This window comes from Chiloscyllium plagiosum, unplaced genomic scaffold (assembly GCF_037043375.1).
Source record: "Chiloscyllium plagiosum isolate Xiang-an unplaced genomic scaffold, Cpla_swu_hap1 HiC_scaffold_43, whole genome shotgun sequence".
NCBI classification, from domain to species: domain Eukaryota; kingdom Metazoa; phylum Chordata; class Chondrichthyes; order Orectolobiformes; family Hemiscylliidae; genus Chiloscyllium; species Chiloscyllium plagiosum.
The window spans coordinates 11,769,619-11,787,636 of NW_028270181.1; the positions used below are offsets into that span (position 1 = coordinate 11,769,619).

Genomic DNA, 18,018 nt, shown 5'->3' on the forward strand with positions numbered 1-18,018 from the left:
AGAGGGGAACTTGCAGACAGTGGTGTCTCACTTATCTGCAATATTTTGTCCTTCTAGATTGAAGTGATTGTACGTTTGGAAGGTGCTAAGGAGCCTTTGGTGAATTTCTGCAGTGCATCTTATACATGGCACACACTGCTACTACTGAAATTCCATGGTGGAGGGAGGGAAAGTTTGTGGATACAGTGCTATCAAATGGACTTCTTTGTCCTAGTTAGTGTCAAGCTTCTTGAGTGTTTTTGGAGTTATACTGGTCCAAGCAGTGAGAATTCTATCAGACTCCTGACTTGTGCCTTGCAGGTAATAGACAGATCTGGGGATTCAGGTGGTAAGTTATTTGTTGCAGGACTCCTAGCCTCTGACACTGTAGCCTTCCAAAGAAAGGTTGGACAGGCCAGGCTTGTTTCTACTGGTGTTTCGAAGAGCAGGATGTGACGTGATTGAAAAGATCATGAGGGATCTTATGGGAGAATATTGAACTCGGAGTCCCTGTTCAAAACCGAGGGTTACCCATTTAAAACTGATGAGGTGAATCTTTGGAACTCTTTCCCTGAACAATGCTGTGGAAGCAAAGACCCTAACATTTCTAAAGCAGAGCTAGATAGATTTTTGTTCAGCAAGAGGGTGAAAAATTACCAGGGGTAGGTGGGACCATGGAGTTAAGGTTGCAATCAGATCAGCTATGCTCTTATTGAATAGTGGAGCAGACTTGATGGGTTGGCTACGGCTCCTAATTTGTATGTTTGTATTTTGGAGCACAGAGCCGATTGCTAACATAAAAAGATGGAGAAAATTCAGCACCTGTTTAGTTCCACACTTACTTAGGTTACACCCAAATTTCTTTGTCCTTTCTACTCATTTATCAAGCAATGTGAGTAGGGCATGTCTGGAGCCATTTTAGTGATTGCAAAAATAATTTTTTTCTGCTGGCTTAAACTGGGTATAAAATAACACGTCAACTTTTCTGGGCTGAAGACTTTTGTGAAAGCAATTTTCCTTATTTATCCTTGGTGAGATCTGGGTTGAGTTCTCTGCTTCTTTGAGTGCAAACTTTAAGGAACGAGTATGAGTTACATTACATTAACAGTCGGAAAGCTTCCGTAATTGCAGTATCTTAAATATCTGCTTTGCACAAGGTGCATGAATGATAGTTACACAGCTTCAAACTTTGATTTCCATCCTTAAAGGAGAGATGCACAATCTTATTTCTCTGTATTTTCCCAGGAATCGTTTAAGCTGATTTTTACCTGTCCTCAGTTTCTTAAGAGTGGCAGAAAGTTTGGGAGTAAACTGCTGGCTGCATAATAAAAATCATACATTTCAAATCAGCTTGCTTTGTACATCTCTCTGACCGGAAATTACAGGCTGCTGTGACTACGTAGGGAGCATTATATCACACACCAATGCAGGGAAAGAATAACATAGCAAATGGAGAACTGACATTAGTTCTGTTAAAAACATTGGCAAATGGTGGAGACCGGTAGCCAGTATAGCATTAAGCAGCTGAGCAAGTAAGACAGCAGGAAATTCTCCATGAGCACTATGATAAGTAGTAGATTGAGAACTAAGGTAATCATTCAAGAGTGTGGGACTAGTATAACAAAAACATGCTTCACTCTGACATATGCAGTTATTTTTAAAGCAACCTCATTTTAAAATGGTTGCTGTAATTCTCAAATCATCCAACTGTACTTATTTTTTTCTTTCCAAGGAAGAATGCCAGTTGGTGGCACAGTCCAAGTGGATGCTGCACAGCACAAAGCAAACTCAGTAAGAATGTTTCTTACTCCTGTTCCCCAAGCCCACAAGAATGGGCTTGAAATGAAGAAAGGAGATTGGAGGCCAACTGCTCCTGAGAACAACTCATGTCCATCTTAGAAGTATATGAAAAGACCTTGGAGCAGATAAACAGGAGACCTACAGACACACCAGAAAAGGAGATATTTTATACAAAGACACAAACTAGGACAAAGTAAAAGATTTGATCATACTTACACAGCAACAAGCAGTGACTGTGATCTGGATGGTGTTCCTTCCTGGCTGACAGACATGCTTCAGATGCAAAGGCTTGTGAGAGGTCTTGTTGTCACCTCTCTCGATGGTGAGGGGAGTGGCGTTCACACTGACCTGGACAGATGCTGGCCAGTTTGTGTTCATCTGTCGGTCTTCATGGTGGTAACATTTAAACTGAAGCTCCAAGTCAGATCTGCATATAAATTGCAGAGGTCATACACAAAATTGGCACAACACAGCAAAACTTCTTCAGTCCAAAAAAACCGCTTGCAAACCAGTGTGGCTGCTATTTCTCCATGTAGACTCAACCTCAATGGTTCCATTAGTGCCATCTCCCATGAAGCTGGAGGTTTTGAAATGATCCAATATCTTTCTATCCTAATAGCTGAGAATATCTATACAAACTCCTACAGTTTTCTTCAAAACCTTCAGCAATCTTATAGCACGCCCCTTCCATGCTGAAGGAAACAGGAACTACCTGTAGCTAGTTAAAGCTGACCAGGATTCGATTTTCACTATTTCTATCTTTCCTGCTATTATTAGCTCCATGCAAATATCACAAATGACTGGGATCTCTCCAGTATGTACCACTATTCATGTGAAAGCTTTACTACTGATGGTTAGCAGACTAGACAACCTTTGAGCATTACAAATCTGTCAAAATCCAGCAGACTGAATCTGACAGATTCAAGGTCTCTGTCTCTCAGCTATTCATCAGATCAGCTTGCTGAGTCGTTGTTCTAACCTGTGCTACTACTGATAAATATGTCTCATTCACATCAGCAAAACACCACATTCACATCCCAAATTAGAAAACAGGTAGCAGAGAATGGGAGAAATTCCTTCCTCTTTTCTCGACATCCACAGTCAAACAGAGATTTATTTTTTTACTCAGGGGTGGGGGAAGAGAGGTGGGATGGATTTCGGGCAAATCATTGACTGCCAGTTCCCAAGCCCTATTTTCTTGAACTGCCTGCAGTTGTGTGATGGAGCCACCATTAGGCAGGAACTTATTATAGCTTTTCATAATTTCCTGAGGGCAGTTAAGGATCAGCGGTGGTTCTGGGCTCACATGCAGAACAGACCAGGAACAATCATCAGGTTTCCCTTCTTAAAGGATACAAGTTAACTTGAAGGGGCTCTCCAACAATCTAAAGGCTCATGGTCATTATTAATGATTCTAACTTTTTCATTCCAGATTTATTTAACTTAGTAATGGGGAGCCAATGGTAAGTGGTGGAATTTGAACTCAATTAAAAAAAAACAGGAATTAAAAGTCTTCTGATGACCATGAAACCATTATTTAATTTTTAAAAAACCCATCTGGCTTATACTTGTCCTTTAGGAAGGAAGCATGTATTCCTCACCTGGCCTGGCCTACATGCGACTCCAACTGCCTTCTGAAATGGCCAAGCAAGCCACTCCTTTCAAGGGACCATAGGGGTTGGTAATACAAGATTCGAAAAGTAGAGTGTTCCCATGAAACCTTTCATAAACCAATATGGCATAAATCGAAGTAGTATTCATCTATATGGGAAAAATTTTGCCTTTTACCAGAAGAGCGAAAATCCTCTTCTGTTTCTTTTGGTTAGTGAAAAGAAGTACTAATGTAGGTCTTTCATAAAAGCGAAGTGGCATAAAGCGAACTTTCAAAAAGCGGGGGTTACCTGTAAATCCTCACCTTCCTCAGGTGCCTTGCTGGGATTAGTCCAGGTCTCTGGATTACCAGACCAATAATAATCAGCATTATCCCATGCCTCATTATTTCCACTTAATGGGCAAAATGTCTCTGAGACACAACCCAATTTATTATGTTGACAAGATGAGATATTAGACAGAAAGCAACATTGACATTTGCACCATTTAAACTATTTAGATCAATGCTGTCACAAAATTTCAGAAAAAACACCTATAAGCTAGGATCTCACGGTATGATTTCAGCAGCTTATGCCCTACAGTAATAAAATATCTCAATGTTTTTTCCAGGGCTCAAACACAGCAGTTAAACTCTCCCTTCACAGCAGTCCTGATGGAGTAGCTTTCTTCTAAGTGAGACATGAATGAAGTCAAGCCCCTTCTTCCTATTCAGGTGGATATAAAAGAATCCGTGACACCTACTGGAAGAGGAGCAGAATTTTCCCTGCTGTCTTGACAAACCTCCATCCCTAGAAAACACCCACTGATCATTTACCTCAGTGCTCATTAGTGAATCTTAGAAACACAGAAAATAGGAGTAGGTCATTCATCCCATTGAACCTGCTCCTCCGTTCAACACAATCTTAGCTGATCTTCTTTCTCAATGCCTTACTCCTATTCTCTCTCCATAACCCTTGACACCCGCAGTCTCAAGAAATTAGTTCTTTCTTAAAACTTATACAATGACTTGGCCTTACGGAGTACAGCATTTCACAGAGTGAATAAATTTCTCCTTATTTAAGTTTGAAATGGTCTACCACGTAATCTTGAAACCCTGGAGTGTTGTTTTACACAGGCCATCTTGCCTCTACAATTCCCAGTTGGCGGGAAACATCATCCCTGCAGTCAATCCCATCAGAATTTTATACACATCAATAACATCTTGCAGTGCTGAAGCTGATAGCTGTAGCTGCTTATAAAACAACAATGACTGTCCTCCAAACCTAGATAACCCCAAGGATGTGAAAGGCACCATCCAATTATCAGTGATTTCTGCCTGTGCTCTTACCTCCACATTAATGTCTGGTGCACTGACTGCCGCAGGTGGAAGACATGGTTGCTGACTGCCAGGTTATGCTCCAATCGGAAGGGCTCCAAAACCACACCATCGCGGACTGGGAATGTCAGTCGCAGCTCATCGTTGGCTGAGACCAAAGAGGGAGAGAAAGTGTCAACTTTCCCTTTAGTATCTGTGACACAGTAAAAACGTGGTTTTCATATCATCACCAGATTTCACTTCATCGGAACAATTCCCTCTTCCCCACCCCCGGACTCTGCAGGTGTGCATCTTGCCCTGGGTGGCAGGGTGGACTGGAGATCCTCTGAGCCAGAGGATTGTCATAAATTTTACCCCAGGTGGGGAAGGAGGCAAACAATGCTGTTTTTAACCCTCTGCTAACACCATCCATCCAGTGTTCACTAGTGTCACCCCAAGGATAGATATTTCCTAATCAACCGGTTGGAGATGTTAATACACACCTCTGGCGCAGCTAGGCCTTGAACCCAGGCCTGGTGGCTTAGAGGTAGGGACACTACAACTGTACCACAAGAGCTCTAAATCCTACGTGAAACATTGTTAACACGTGGTACTTAACTGATAAATTTCACCCAATGAAAGCAGGCTAGTTTGATTTGCATTTGACTTAGTACATGCAAACAGGTTTTTTTGCATGCAAATCATACACCTGTTTGTACGTCCAATGCAGGGAATCAGAGTGATGTTTAAGCATTCAAGATCCTCACTGGAAAAATACACTATGGGTAACAATTTAATTCTTTGGGTGGGTGGGGGGGGGGGAGGAGGAGGAGGGAGGGGGGCGGGTGTAAATGCAAAGCCTTCGCTGTTGTATATTGAAATGTAGTTATCAAAATCTTGAACACAAGTCTACAGTATGAAGTCAGCATTTCTGACTGCTAAATTGTCCCTGAAATTCACCACCCCACCCCCAACTTAAAGTATAATGGAAATGGTCCAAAATTAGTTGCGACTAGTCCAGATGCTCATCACTCTTCACATGAAGAAAATTGTTCAGCTCTCTACTCTAAAATTAAGATGCATGACACCCAATCCCATTTTGAAAATAAAATTCAGGATTCATCTCCGCAAAATTACAGGAGAGAAAGTTGACCGATGCAAAAGAAAGTCAATTAATAAATATATTGGGATCAGATGTTAGACATTGCAAATGTGCTTTTTGTATAACTTAAAAGCTCAACAAGACAGAAGGTGAAGGGACATGATGCAAAGAGTTTAACCGCTTAGGTGGTGACATTGCGAAGTCAAATTTACAGTCAGGAGTTTTAAAGGGAACCACACCTTATAAACCCTGGCTTCAGCAGAACTGACTGACAGCTGTCTGCACAGCTGGAATTTTGCTCTCCTGATAATATCACAAAGGTCCGGCACAGCTAACTGTCCAGGGCATTCAGCAAATATGAAATAAATAAATCTTTGTTAGATCACGAGGTGGTCAAAATTGTGTGACCACCACAGTACTGAAACCCAGCTGAAAATGCATTTGTTATATTTCCCATTAAATACTTTTCTATTATAATTCTAAGTCTTGCGGACACACTCTTTGATGCTCCTCAGCTCACAGATTGACACAGTGCACGGGGCACATCTTTAAACCGGAGCTACACTAACAAAAATATTCACTGAGAATGGATACAGATCCCAAGTAGACCATGGGGCCACACTCCCTCTGGCTTCTGCACCCATTCATCCCTCACCATTGCCTCAATGGAAACCACACTTTCAATGAGAGACATCTGAAGAAAATTATTTTCCATTCTTCTGCTCCCTTGTATGTGCAAATGTAGTGAGGGGTTCAAAAGGGGGATTGACATTTCGGGATTTAAATTAACAAGCTAGAGACCATGTTTGGAATTGACAACTGATGTATACAGGCAACGTGGCTTTCAAATACACATTCCAAGAAGGAAACTTGAGATTGACACCAATAACCTCAAGGAGCATTCTCAGGGGAACGTCCGAGAGCAAACTAGTGGAAACAGCCAATGCTGTTATTCCTTTTGTCAAAGTGACAGTGGGAGATCAAGTGCTCCTTGTCAAAATTACTGTCAATTGTCTGTTAATGGGTTCTGCAATGGTTCTGGCCCACTCTGAGGGGTAAGAACAAACAAATTACATTTACAATCATTTTATGGTGGACCATCAGAACACCCTGCTGTAGTTGTGTTATACCGGGCTACAAAGTAAGGGGCGGAGATTTGAAGAGCTGCATCCTCCGCTGCACCACATCGCAATCCCAGTTTTAAAAACATTCACATCCGACTCACTTGGAGGTGGTGGCGGCAAGGAGCTGAGGTTGGGTTTGATATCAGGTGGGAATGGTGGCTTTACATCCTGGTTAGGAGACAAGTATGGTGGAATACTGCTTCCTGGAGTCATGGGCGGAGTGGGATTCCCCGGCACAGGAGAATGAGGATAGCTTGCCACAGACCTCGGAGGCTAAAAAGAAAGAAGAAGTGATGATTGTATGGAGTACTTCACGTATATCATATGCACAGTCAAATATCAGATCCATGGCGATTCTAATTCAATAACAGTATCATGCAACAGGCAGTAATAACATTTTAATCCACAGAAACTAGGGTAGAAATTTTGCACCATTTCCAAAATCTTGTCAATAATGGATTTATTTGGTGCTCAGAGAAAAGCTCGGACAGTTGGGGAAATATGGAAGAGAAAAAGCCACCCCTTTATCAAAGAGAACCCTCTCCCTTTGAATAAAACCAAGCAGGACTGACCTACATCCACTCAGAACCAACTGGTATCTAATAACACAACCTGTTACATACAGGGCCCCATCCCCATTCATCACATTCCTCATATATCATGTCAGTTGTAGGGAAGAAACATTTCAGACTGAAAAAACTCCCACTGCCCGGGAACAAGACAGTACCACGACCCAATGCAAAACACAGCTGACAGATCTCAAAAGCTGGGTTTGAGCTATTTCTGTCTGGAATGTGCAATGTACTGGCTTTTTCTCAGCTGAATGATTTCATTTTTAAGACATGTGGAGGGGCAAGGAGATTAAACACTTAAAAAACTGCAAAATGCAATCATATTTTATCTGACTGAATGCCTCACATTGCTCGACTATCCTTTGTGCAGCAAGTTCTCGTCTTTACATTTCTCTGTCTTGCTATGAGCCTGAATTTTTATTTGTATGCTCCAAGCATGCTTTTCAAGTACAGTCTCCTACATGCTGTTCCTTCCTGAAAAGTCCTCAAGATTTGTCACAGCATCTCTCTGACTCCAACTTCTTTGCCCCATGATCTCAGAAGCCTAGGAACAGTTGCTCCCCTCAATCTTGTCTGCGCACAAGTTTCAAACTTTGTGCATCTGTTGGCTTCTTCCCTTCCTCCACCTAAACCTCTGATTGTGACCTATTTCCCTGCATGGTCATTCCTGCTGTCTTTGACCCAGTGTCCTCCTCTAAGAACTTGAGCCCTTCACGTGCACTTCCAAATCTTGTCACACATCTGAGAAGACAACTCCCATTACATTTGTATTCAGACACTATGTGATCTTGCAAAATGTCAGCTATGTAAGTGAACAGATATCAGCCGTCAATTTGCTCAATTAATTAACTAACAAAAAAAAATTGTTTTTTTTAAGCATTTGTTTTTAATGTGTGGAGTAGAATCAGTAAGAATAATGTAATCTTACTTTGGTTTCTTTTCCACTCCCAGCATTTGTGATGGAGAGACAGAGAGGACACTAGTCAGGCAGTCAGCGATGAGAAGAGGATGGGACGTTTCCAATTATTGTGTTCATTAGTAATAAAAAACAGAATTGGCAGGTTTACTGTACTGTAAAAATTGGCTAGCTCAACATTGTTATTCCATAGTTAAAGCAAAAGCATTGCTTTCCTCATGTGACATAACCTATCGAAATCTATGTTGTAACACTGAGAAAGCACCGATAAACAATGCAGCATCAAAAGACCTAAGGTGTGGTACTCTAAAGGCTCACATAGTCAATGGTGCATTCCCATATATTAAGTTGGAGGGTTGGTTTGGAATTGTGCTACTGGAACGGCAGTTTACCTCCCAAGGATTTGGCACTAATGATGTGGGAGCTCGGAGACTAGAAATGCTGGAATTGGGTGCAAAGAGAAAACTGTGCCTCAATTGAAAAAGGGATGACTATGAATCTGGCATCTATACTATGGGGCCCACCAAGATAGAAGGCAAGGATTAAATTCAGAGAATTTTAACTGTGGTGCAAAAAGTACCAGAAATACAACTAGACCCAAATGAATATCAGTAATACTGTGAACTAAGCACAAACTAAAACAATTTTAGTAACATTGACACATATCTGGGAGTAAGTCCAACCGCATACAAAGCAATTGAGTATGAAAGACCAACAATTATGGAACAGACACAGTGTTATCTGTCCCCTCTTTCAATTCTATCCTTCCCCTCTCCATTGGTTTATAGTTCATTTCTGATTCACAATTGCTCAAACCACCATCTAAGTCACCAGAGAACAGTGACACCCAGTTAAGTGATGGATTCATTTACAAGGCTGGTCCCCACAGTGGAACTCCAGTTAATGAATGAAACGTGCCAGAGGACAGATGTAACAACAGCATGCAAAATGTTAAATCAAAACACTACCAATGGTGATCAGTAGGCAATACCACAAAAAATATAACCAGGACAGAGACACTTTGTACCTACCTGCAGGTTTTAACAAACCATGGAGCAAACAAGCTCCCAGGTGTTGCAGTGGGATGCTTACATAAACATGCAGAGGCTCAAAATATTGTCAGTAGCATCCACAGAAAACTGTTAGTTCACTCTCATATAAACATGCAACCTACCAGATGAAAGTAAAATTGTAATGAGAAATGAAATAGTGAGTTTGACCCATCACGACTGATTTTCATTTATATGCATGTAACATGCTTTTAAATGGGAGTCGTGGTGATATGTGATGGGATCTACAAAGGATGGGGGGAGAGGCTGGACTGACACAGCTTGCTGTTTACTGCAATTCTCAGTGGCCAGCATTTCGCAGCTCTTCATCAAACTTCCAATTGGGAATATCCCAAGTCAACCTGGCCGAATTCAGGACCAAAGTCAGAAAAGGTATGGGTAATTGGTTTGTAAAATGTTTGACTTAGGCTCTTGAGAAACAGCAAGTACCCAGAAGTTCAAAAGCAAAATGTGATTTAGCATTTTCATCTGACTTTGAGCTTTAGATGGTCTTCCAAAACTACTGCTGTAATAAATGTTTCTGAGGTAAGTAGTGTTACATTGAAAGGAAAATAATCTCCCCAGCTTCTACCGAAAGGATGATGGGGGTGGAGGGGTTAGAGAAAGGAGCCTTTAAAGTAAATTACATAACTCTCCAGCAATTCCACCACCCCTCACTGCCAATCCACTCCCTGCTACAATTGTCCCTCTTTTTTTCCTTTGATAGGATTTTTTTTCCTGGAATGCTCCCCCAGCTTCTAGCAGCCATTGTCTCTTAGCCCACAGATCTTTCTTCACATGCCTGATAAAAATCGGAGGCTTACAGTCTCTCATGTGATGGGGTGAAGAGAAACATGGTGCACACAAGTTCAAAATGGACTGTGCAGTCAGGACACGGAAGTCTGGTTAGACCCACAGTCTTCATAGAATCCCAGCCCCAACTGAAAGGGAAAGATCATAGTCAGCCTAAAACCTGAGGGATCACTCCCTGACAAGCAAGGCAAGGGTTAAACAAGAGCAAATGGCTCATGGGCTTCCTCATGAGGAACAGAGGAGCACTCCTGCCCAAAACATAAACAAATCAAAAACTGGCCCAGCCATCTTCTGGCTGACAAGCCCCCTCTCCAACTACTCTGGCCTCTTGGGCAAACCTATTCCGTTCCTCTGTTCAGTCATTTGACTGGGCAGATTTTGACTGTCATGGAATATACACTCTTCAAGGACCCTGCCACTCCATTCCCAAGGTAATCCTGCTTATTTCCTTAATATAGGGGAGTCTCTAATGGTTTTAAGTTTAAGTTGTTTCGTGTACTGAGAAGGGGACATTCCAATCCTACTTTCACCTGCAGCCCACACCAGTGGCACTTGCAGCAGGAATCATTTTGGTTAGGGATTTCTGCCTGATTTTGCCCCTTTCGTAGTGCAGTGACTGAAGTCCAATAACAACAGAAGTAAAGGGTGGGGAATTTGCCTCATCAACTGTTGCCAAAATATAGACAGGCACGCTAACCTTCAACCACAAGATACTAGTAAAGATCTGAAATATCATGTTCCCCTTGAAGTTGCTCCTTTTACTGTGGCATCCTTACTCCCCAGCCACTACTTTGTACCAAAGCTCTACAGGAAAGAAGCAGTGAGAACATTGTCCTGTTGTGAAAGGGGAGACAGCGAATACAAATACTAGAGTGTTAGGCAGGTCGCTGAATTTCAGAAGTCACGCAAAAAGCAACAGAGAACCTTTCTCCCCCTCAAGGACTTACCCCATTCAGACTACTTTGACTGTAGGTATAGCCACTTCCAGCAAAACTGTTGTTTTGTCCATTAAACTGCTCTGCCTGTTGTAGTAAAGGGAGGGGGAGGGGATGTGGAGAAACAAAGGAATTGTGGTCAACAGTCAATTTAACTCATCCAAGGACAGGCAATTCAGATCAAGATACACCCGATAGAAAATCAGTTAAGAAGTGCACTTGCCTTGTAGTACTGAGCCATGTTTACTGGAGGTGGAGGATACTGGCCTGTGCTCTGTTGGCCAGGGAGCCTTTGGCCCGGGTAACTGGGTGATGTGATGGGCCTTTGAGGATTGCCTGTTGGGTACTGGCCAGGCTGACTGGCAAACTGGCTGCTTGGTCCGTACTGCTGTGCTCCATAACTCGGCTGCAAAACACAAATTTACTTGTACTGCTTTCACAAGAGGCCCTAAACACAAAGTCATGGAGAGCTGGCTACTTTAGATCAAACTGAAGGAAGTTGAAGCTGAAAGCTGCGCCCTGAGGCAACACAATGATGTCAAGATGCTGGTTGCCCCCTACACAACGTCAGAATGGCTTGTAGAAAGACAGTAAACAGGAGAAGAAATGGGCCATTCAGCCCTATAAGCCTGCTCCACCATTCAATATGGTAATGGCTGATCATCCAACATTGTTCCTGCTTTCTTCCCATATACTTTGATCCTTTTAGTCCTGAGTATTATCTCTACCTCTTTCTTAAAAGTATGTGAATTGTTGGCCCCTGAACATGGTGGTGTAGGCAGTCTGAAATTGGGCAAACATTTTGATTACAAGACACAGCAGATGGATGACATACCTCAGAGCAGGGTAAGGGTGGGCAAGAAATTAACAAATTCAAATAGAAGGTCAAAGTGAATAAACAGGATTACTCATAAGATGAGTCATAAACAAATTCGTGGAACATTTTAACTCTAGTAAATTATACATGTTAAGCTTTAATGAATACAAACACATCCACTTTGAATTCATATGTTAATAATGCTCCTGAAATTCTGTATCACTGGTTCTAGATATTTTTAATCAATCTGTTCAGGGATTAGGATGGTATAATGGCACAGTGTTTGTCCCAGGTGCTGTGAAACAGCAGTGCTCTGGGTTCGATTCTAACCTCTGGCAACTGTCTGTGTTGAATTTGCACATTCTGCCCATGTCTGCGTGGGTTTCCTTTTTTCAATCCACAGGTCCAAAGATGTGCAGGTTAGGTGGATTGGCCATGGTAAATACAGGGGAATGGGGTGTGGATTTGGGTTGGATGCTTTTTAGTGGGGAATGTCAATGCAGACTTGATGCTGTATTGCCTCCACTGCAATCTATGTTTTTACACACCGCTGGTGCAAGTGGGAAACCCGGGCCTCCTGGCTCAGAAGTAGGGACACAACCACTGCACCACAAGAGCTTTAACATTGTCTATTTTCCTTTCTTGTATCCAGAAGTGCTATCACAACCGCAGTGGCTTTTCTCATTACCAACATTTCCACCTATTAATCACCACCATGAAATTATCCCTGTTTTCCAAATGATTACATTTATATCCAAATTTCCATAAAGGGTAATGCAGATCAAAGATGGAGCTGAGGTAGGAAGAGAGAGTGAAGGAGCTGGTTCCCCAACTTCCAGATATTTCTAATCAAACTCTTCAGACACATTATGACACACTGCTGGTGCAGGGTGGGCCAGATCTCCTGGGTCAAAGGCTGGGTCAGTACCACTGCACCATAAGAGCTGGTAATGCTGTATATTATTAACTATGTCAGTGCATTCAGAAGGCTGTCACTAACAGGGGTTTCACTTGTGCTCCTATTAAAAGGAGGGTCTTATGGTATGGTTGTATTGTCCTTACCCCTGGATCAGAAAAGTCTGGGTTCAAGTCTCAGCTTAGGATGCGAGGTGGCCATGCAGCTCTGTCATAACATGCTCAAACAGGTTGATTAAAACCAAGTAGTCCACTGGCACTCTTCAACCTCCTGCAGTCAGTGAGTATCATCATCACACAAGACTGAAACTTTTCAAGTTTTGACTTTTGTTACAATGACCCCTGAAAAGGCTGCCACATTTTAATGTAACTTGTTTCGGTTTTGTTGAAAGAACAGACCAAAAGTGGTTACAATGCATCTTTCTAAATTAAAGCTTATCAGGGCTGGAATGAGTAGGCTTCAGCTCTACCCTTTCAATGCATAGCTTTGAACACAGAAGTAAATGCCTGTTGCTCATCAGGCCTGTACCTTAGCTTTGCTCACCTCGCCCGGATAGGGTCTTTTCACTCCCTGCATAGGCATTGGCTGTGATGGCCGTGGGCCTGGGTAGCCCTGCTGTGACACTCGCTGGCTGTGGGACGCAAACACTGGATTCATCCCTGGAGGTCTGGGCTGGTTGATGGGCATAGGGGGCCCGCTCATGCTGGATGGGGTTATGCCACCTCCCATACTTCCTGGGTTCATGTTGCCTTGCATGGACGAGGGGCCACGGGCACCCTGTTGATTCATGAATTGATTGTTGTAAGCCTGGGCTGGGCCCATCTGTGAAAAAGGAGAGACAGCCTTGAGAATGATGCTTCAGAATGCAAACGCCAGCCTGGAGTGGATGGGAAGTGGTGGTGGAAAAAGTACTCTGATTGGAATTAACGTCTGGTGAAGCTAATGGGTGCTGGCACGATGGTTAGGATCCTGTGTGTGGGTGCAGTAATGGGCGTGACACAACTTGCCCCTGAAAGAGATAGCATGTGGGATCTGCCCATTTGAGGGCCTTCCACAAGCAGTGGGAACTGGAGTGCAGAGCCAGAACCACCACTATCCTTTAATTTGATCACCTTTCCTTGCTTTTATTAAAAATGTGGCGTTTATTGCCTTTTGAACGAGGCACTTTAGTGGATATATTTTCTTTCAATGGGTACCCACTTTGCGTTTTACAAAAGAGTTATGCTCTTGGGCTTTACGCCTGTTTACTGCCCTGCTGTGTCACTCTCTGGCTGTCTGAAGCAAGCGCTGGATTTATACCTGCAGGTCTGGGCTGGTTGATGGGGAATGGGTGGCCTGTTCACGATGCATGGGCTCACGTTGTCACCCGTATTTCCTGGGTTCAGTTCATATGTTTCGCTCTTGTCCCCTCAGCAATGGCTCAGTAAGTAGCACCACTGCCTCCCATTTGGCTAAGTTGTGGTGGTAAACCTGCATTCCAGGACCCTCGAGGACATACCCTCAACGGATAGATGGAGTGCTGCAGTGCTGGAGGTGCCACCTCTCTCAGACAAGATCCCTCAGCAACCAAGACTATCTTGTAGGTAATCTCACCATACTGTGTCATTTGGCTGCTGCATTTCTGACATGACAAGAACATTACAAAATGTGCACACGTTCAGCCCGACAGGTCAATGCTGGAGTTTATGTCCCCTAAAGGCCTCCTCTGCCTCCCCTCGTCGTCAAACCCCATGCTTAGGGAGGTGACGGCCAGTGGTATTATCACTGGACTCTTAATGTGGAGACCCAGGTAATTTCCTGTGGACCTGGGTTCATATCCTGCCTTAGCAAAGGTGGAATTTGAATTAAATTTGAATTTGGGGTGGCACTGCTGCCTCTCAATGCTATGGACCCAGGTTCGATTCCAGCCTAGGGCAACTGTGTGGAGTTTGCACATTCTCCCAGTGTCTGCGTGAGGTTTCCTCCGGGAGCTCTGGTTTCCCCCCACAATCCAAAGTTGTATAGGTTAGGTGAATTGGCCATGCTAAATTCCCCACTGTGTTCAGGGATGTGTAGATTCATGCATTAGTCTGGGGTTAGTATAAGATAATAGGGGAGGGGAAGTGGGACTGGGTGGGTTACTCTTTGGAGGGTCGGTGTGGACTTGTTAGGCCAAAGGGCCTGTTTCCACACTGTCGGGATTCTATGATCAATAAACATCTGGAATTACGATGATGACCTCAAATCCATTGCCAATTGTTGGAAAAAACCCATCTGGTTCACTAATGTCCTTGAGGGAAGGAAATCTGCCATCCTTACCTGGTCTGGCCTTCACCTGAATCCAGGCCCACAATAATGTCACTGATTGTCAACTATCCTCTGGGCAATTAGGAATGGGCAATAAATGCTGGCCTAGCCAGCGACATCCATATCCGACGAATGAATATAAAAGAAAACTCAGGGTGTGGTTTAGTGGTTACATTACTGGATTAGCAACATGGAGGCCTGGATTAACAACCAGGAGATGTGAATTGCAATAAATTAGAAATGAAACCAAAATGAATCAAATAAATTGGAAATAAGAAGTTAGTAAGAGTAATCACATCTAATGCCCTTAATGAAGACAAACTGCTGTCCTTATCTGGTCTGACCCGTGTGACGCTCCAGACTCAAAACAATAGAAAAGGCCGTGCAAGCCATTCATTTCTATTTAAAGCACAAACTGCCACTGCCTTCTCAAGAGCAATTGGGATGCACAGTAAAAGCACACATCCCATGGCTGAATTAAAAAAGACCAATGCTTCTGCTTCATGCCTTTATCTAACCTCTGCACAAAGACATTGATGGAAGCAAGTTCCAGATTCTAAACACTCTTTGGATCAAGGAGTTTCCCCTGAAGTGACAACAACTCAAAAGGATTGATTGTAAAATGCTTATGAAAACGCCCCGCAGTCTTGGATGGTGCTACATAAATGCAGGATCTTTCTTTCGTCGATCTGACCAAAAACTGATTTCTCGAAGTGCCGAGGCACCTTCACAGTAACACACCACTCTGCCAAGACATTACAGACTTGACTAACGGATGGACGAGCAGTGGACAAGAGGTGGTTTTCAGCGATGGAGACTCACTGTGCCTTACCGGGCCATACTGGTTCATTTCCTGGTTCTGCTTCTCTTGCAGGGCAGCCACAGTGGCGGTTGCAGTTGCGGTAGCTGTGGCTGCGGCGGCTGCTACCGCTGCAGCTGCCGCCGCGGCCGCGGGCTGGGTGAAATCTGTTGGCGGCCTGCTGTGTGGAGGAATGCCCATGGAGCCGGGCGCATTGGGACCACCGGGGTAACTGAAAAAAAGAGACAAACGTTAAGTGACGCCCTGTTGGCATCATTCAGAATAAAAACATGGGAACCACACTGACAATGCAACTTCTGGCTCTGCAGTTTCAAAGGCAACAAAGATTCTGGCAGAAGCCACAGGCCTCAACTGAATAAGCCTCTTTAAATGGTGATTAAACCATTTGGGCACGTACTGGGCTGCATACAAAGGCAAAGGGTTGAGGTTAGGCCTCACTACTCCCCTCAAACATGCGAAGGTGGTAAGTGAAGATCAGCTTGACCTTGGAAGGAGGGTGTGACTGTGTACTCTCCTGTTCCTATTGACATAGGAATTGTCTCCTTAGCTACAGGATGAAATATTACCTGGGAGAGAGGCAGGAAATAGAAGATTGTAAAATAAAATCTTCTGAGGAAGTGGTGGATGTGGGCACAGTTACAATGTTTAGAAGACTCTTAGATAAGGAGACGAATAGGAAAGGTGTGGAGGGATATGGGCCAGGAGCAGGCAGATGGGACTAGTTTAGTTTAGGATTACATTCAGCATGGACTGGTTAGACTGAAGGGTCTGTTTCTGTGCTACATGAATCAGTTCTATACATATGAAAATAGTGAATGAAGCATTTGCTGTCTTCGTATAGAGGTAAGAGAAGAGCTAGATGAGGAACATTCCAGGGACATGATGCTCATCAGGTCAATATTGGGGGATCTGGAAAAATAAGCCTCTTGTTGGCCTTGTAATTGGCTATAAATGACAGTTTTCACTAAAGCTTCCAAATAAAAATTAAGAGGGAAGGAAAAAGGAAAATTAAAGACTCGCAATGGGATGTGTAAAAATTATACCAACTGAAATGTTCAATAGGTACAAATCCTTCCAGTGTCATCGACTGAATGGACTTCAGCCATCTCCATTAGACAGGTCTGAGTAATGACCATTGGCTTTGGTGTTTTGCCAGTTCAGTATCATGTGTGCTCCTCCAGAATCCTGGAAATAGTATCCCTTGTGTTGAGGCAGCAACGTGATGTGGGATTTTTTACCTGCTCCCAAAGTTGCCACTTCCAGGATAGTTTGGTCGGCCATACATGCCCTGTTGCATGTAGGCTTGGTTGGAGCCACCCTTGCTGGCTGAGAATTGCTGCTGCTGACTGGCAAACTGAGGCGAGTTAATCCCGGGATTGTTCGCCGACATCCCTGAGCCCATCGGGTTGCCTCCTGGAGTCATGGGGTTACTGGCATTTGCCATTGGATTTCCCAGCACCTGCTTACAGAAAGGGAAAGGAACTGTATTAAAAAGCACTGGGAAATGAGGTAGAAAAAGCAGGGAGACTCTGAGCAAGTTGTTAACACAAAGGGACAACAGAGGTTTCACAGCAATGTCACTGGACTAGTAGTCCAGAGAAGAGAAAGGAGAAGATGCTGGAGATCAGAGTCGAAAAGTGTGGTGCTGGAAAAGCACAGCCAGTCAGGCAGCATCCGAGGAGCAGGAGAGTCGACATTTCGGGCATAAGCTGTTCATCAATTCCTGACTGGTTGGGTTTTTCCAGCACCACATTTTTTGATTAGTAATCCAGAGACTCAGGCTAATTATCTGGTGATATGGGTTCAAATCCCACCATGAATTGAAAGCTAGCCACAGAGATGGTTACCATGGTAACTACCAGGGATTGTTGCAAAGCCCCATCTGGTTCACTCAGGCCTAGTTGAGAAGGAAATCTGCCATCCTGACCTGATCCGGCCTACATGTGACTCCAGATCCACAGCAATGTGGTTGAGTCTCAACTGT

At 43.5% G+C, this 18,018-nt stretch overlaps 1 protein-coding gene across 20 annotated transcripts in view; it reads right to left on the bottom strand.

The window, feature by feature from the left end:
* The window catches only part of zmiz1a (zinc finger, MIZ-type containing 1a), a 445,305-nt gene that overhangs the window by 21,062 nt on the left and 406,225 nt on the right, over positions 1-18,018 (bottom strand). For 9 of the 20 annotated variants that reach the window (XM_087982364.1, XM_087982366.1, XM_087982377.1 and 6 more), the window contains 9 exons: positions 17,273-17,496; positions 16,047-16,245; positions 13,457-13,750; positions 11,415-11,601; positions 11,208-11,278; positions 8,411-8,461; positions 7,012-7,183; positions 4,718-4,898; positions 1,996-2,206 (listed from right to left, as the gene is read on the bottom strand). In XM_087982364.1, coding sequence (XP_087838490.1) covers positions 1,996-2,206; positions 4,718-4,898; positions 7,012-7,183; positions 8,411-8,461; positions 11,208-11,278; positions 11,415-11,601; positions 13,457-13,750; positions 16,047-16,245; positions 17,273-17,496 — 1,590 coding nt within the window. The remainder of the gene's footprint in view (positions 1-1,995; positions 2,207-4,717; positions 4,899-7,011; positions 7,184-8,410; positions 8,462-11,207; positions 11,279-11,414; positions 11,602-13,456; positions 13,751-16,046; positions 16,246-17,272; positions 17,497-18,018) is intronic. The other 11 variants (XM_087982369.1, XM_087982378.1, XM_087982371.1 and 8 more) reach the window with 10 other exon arrangements.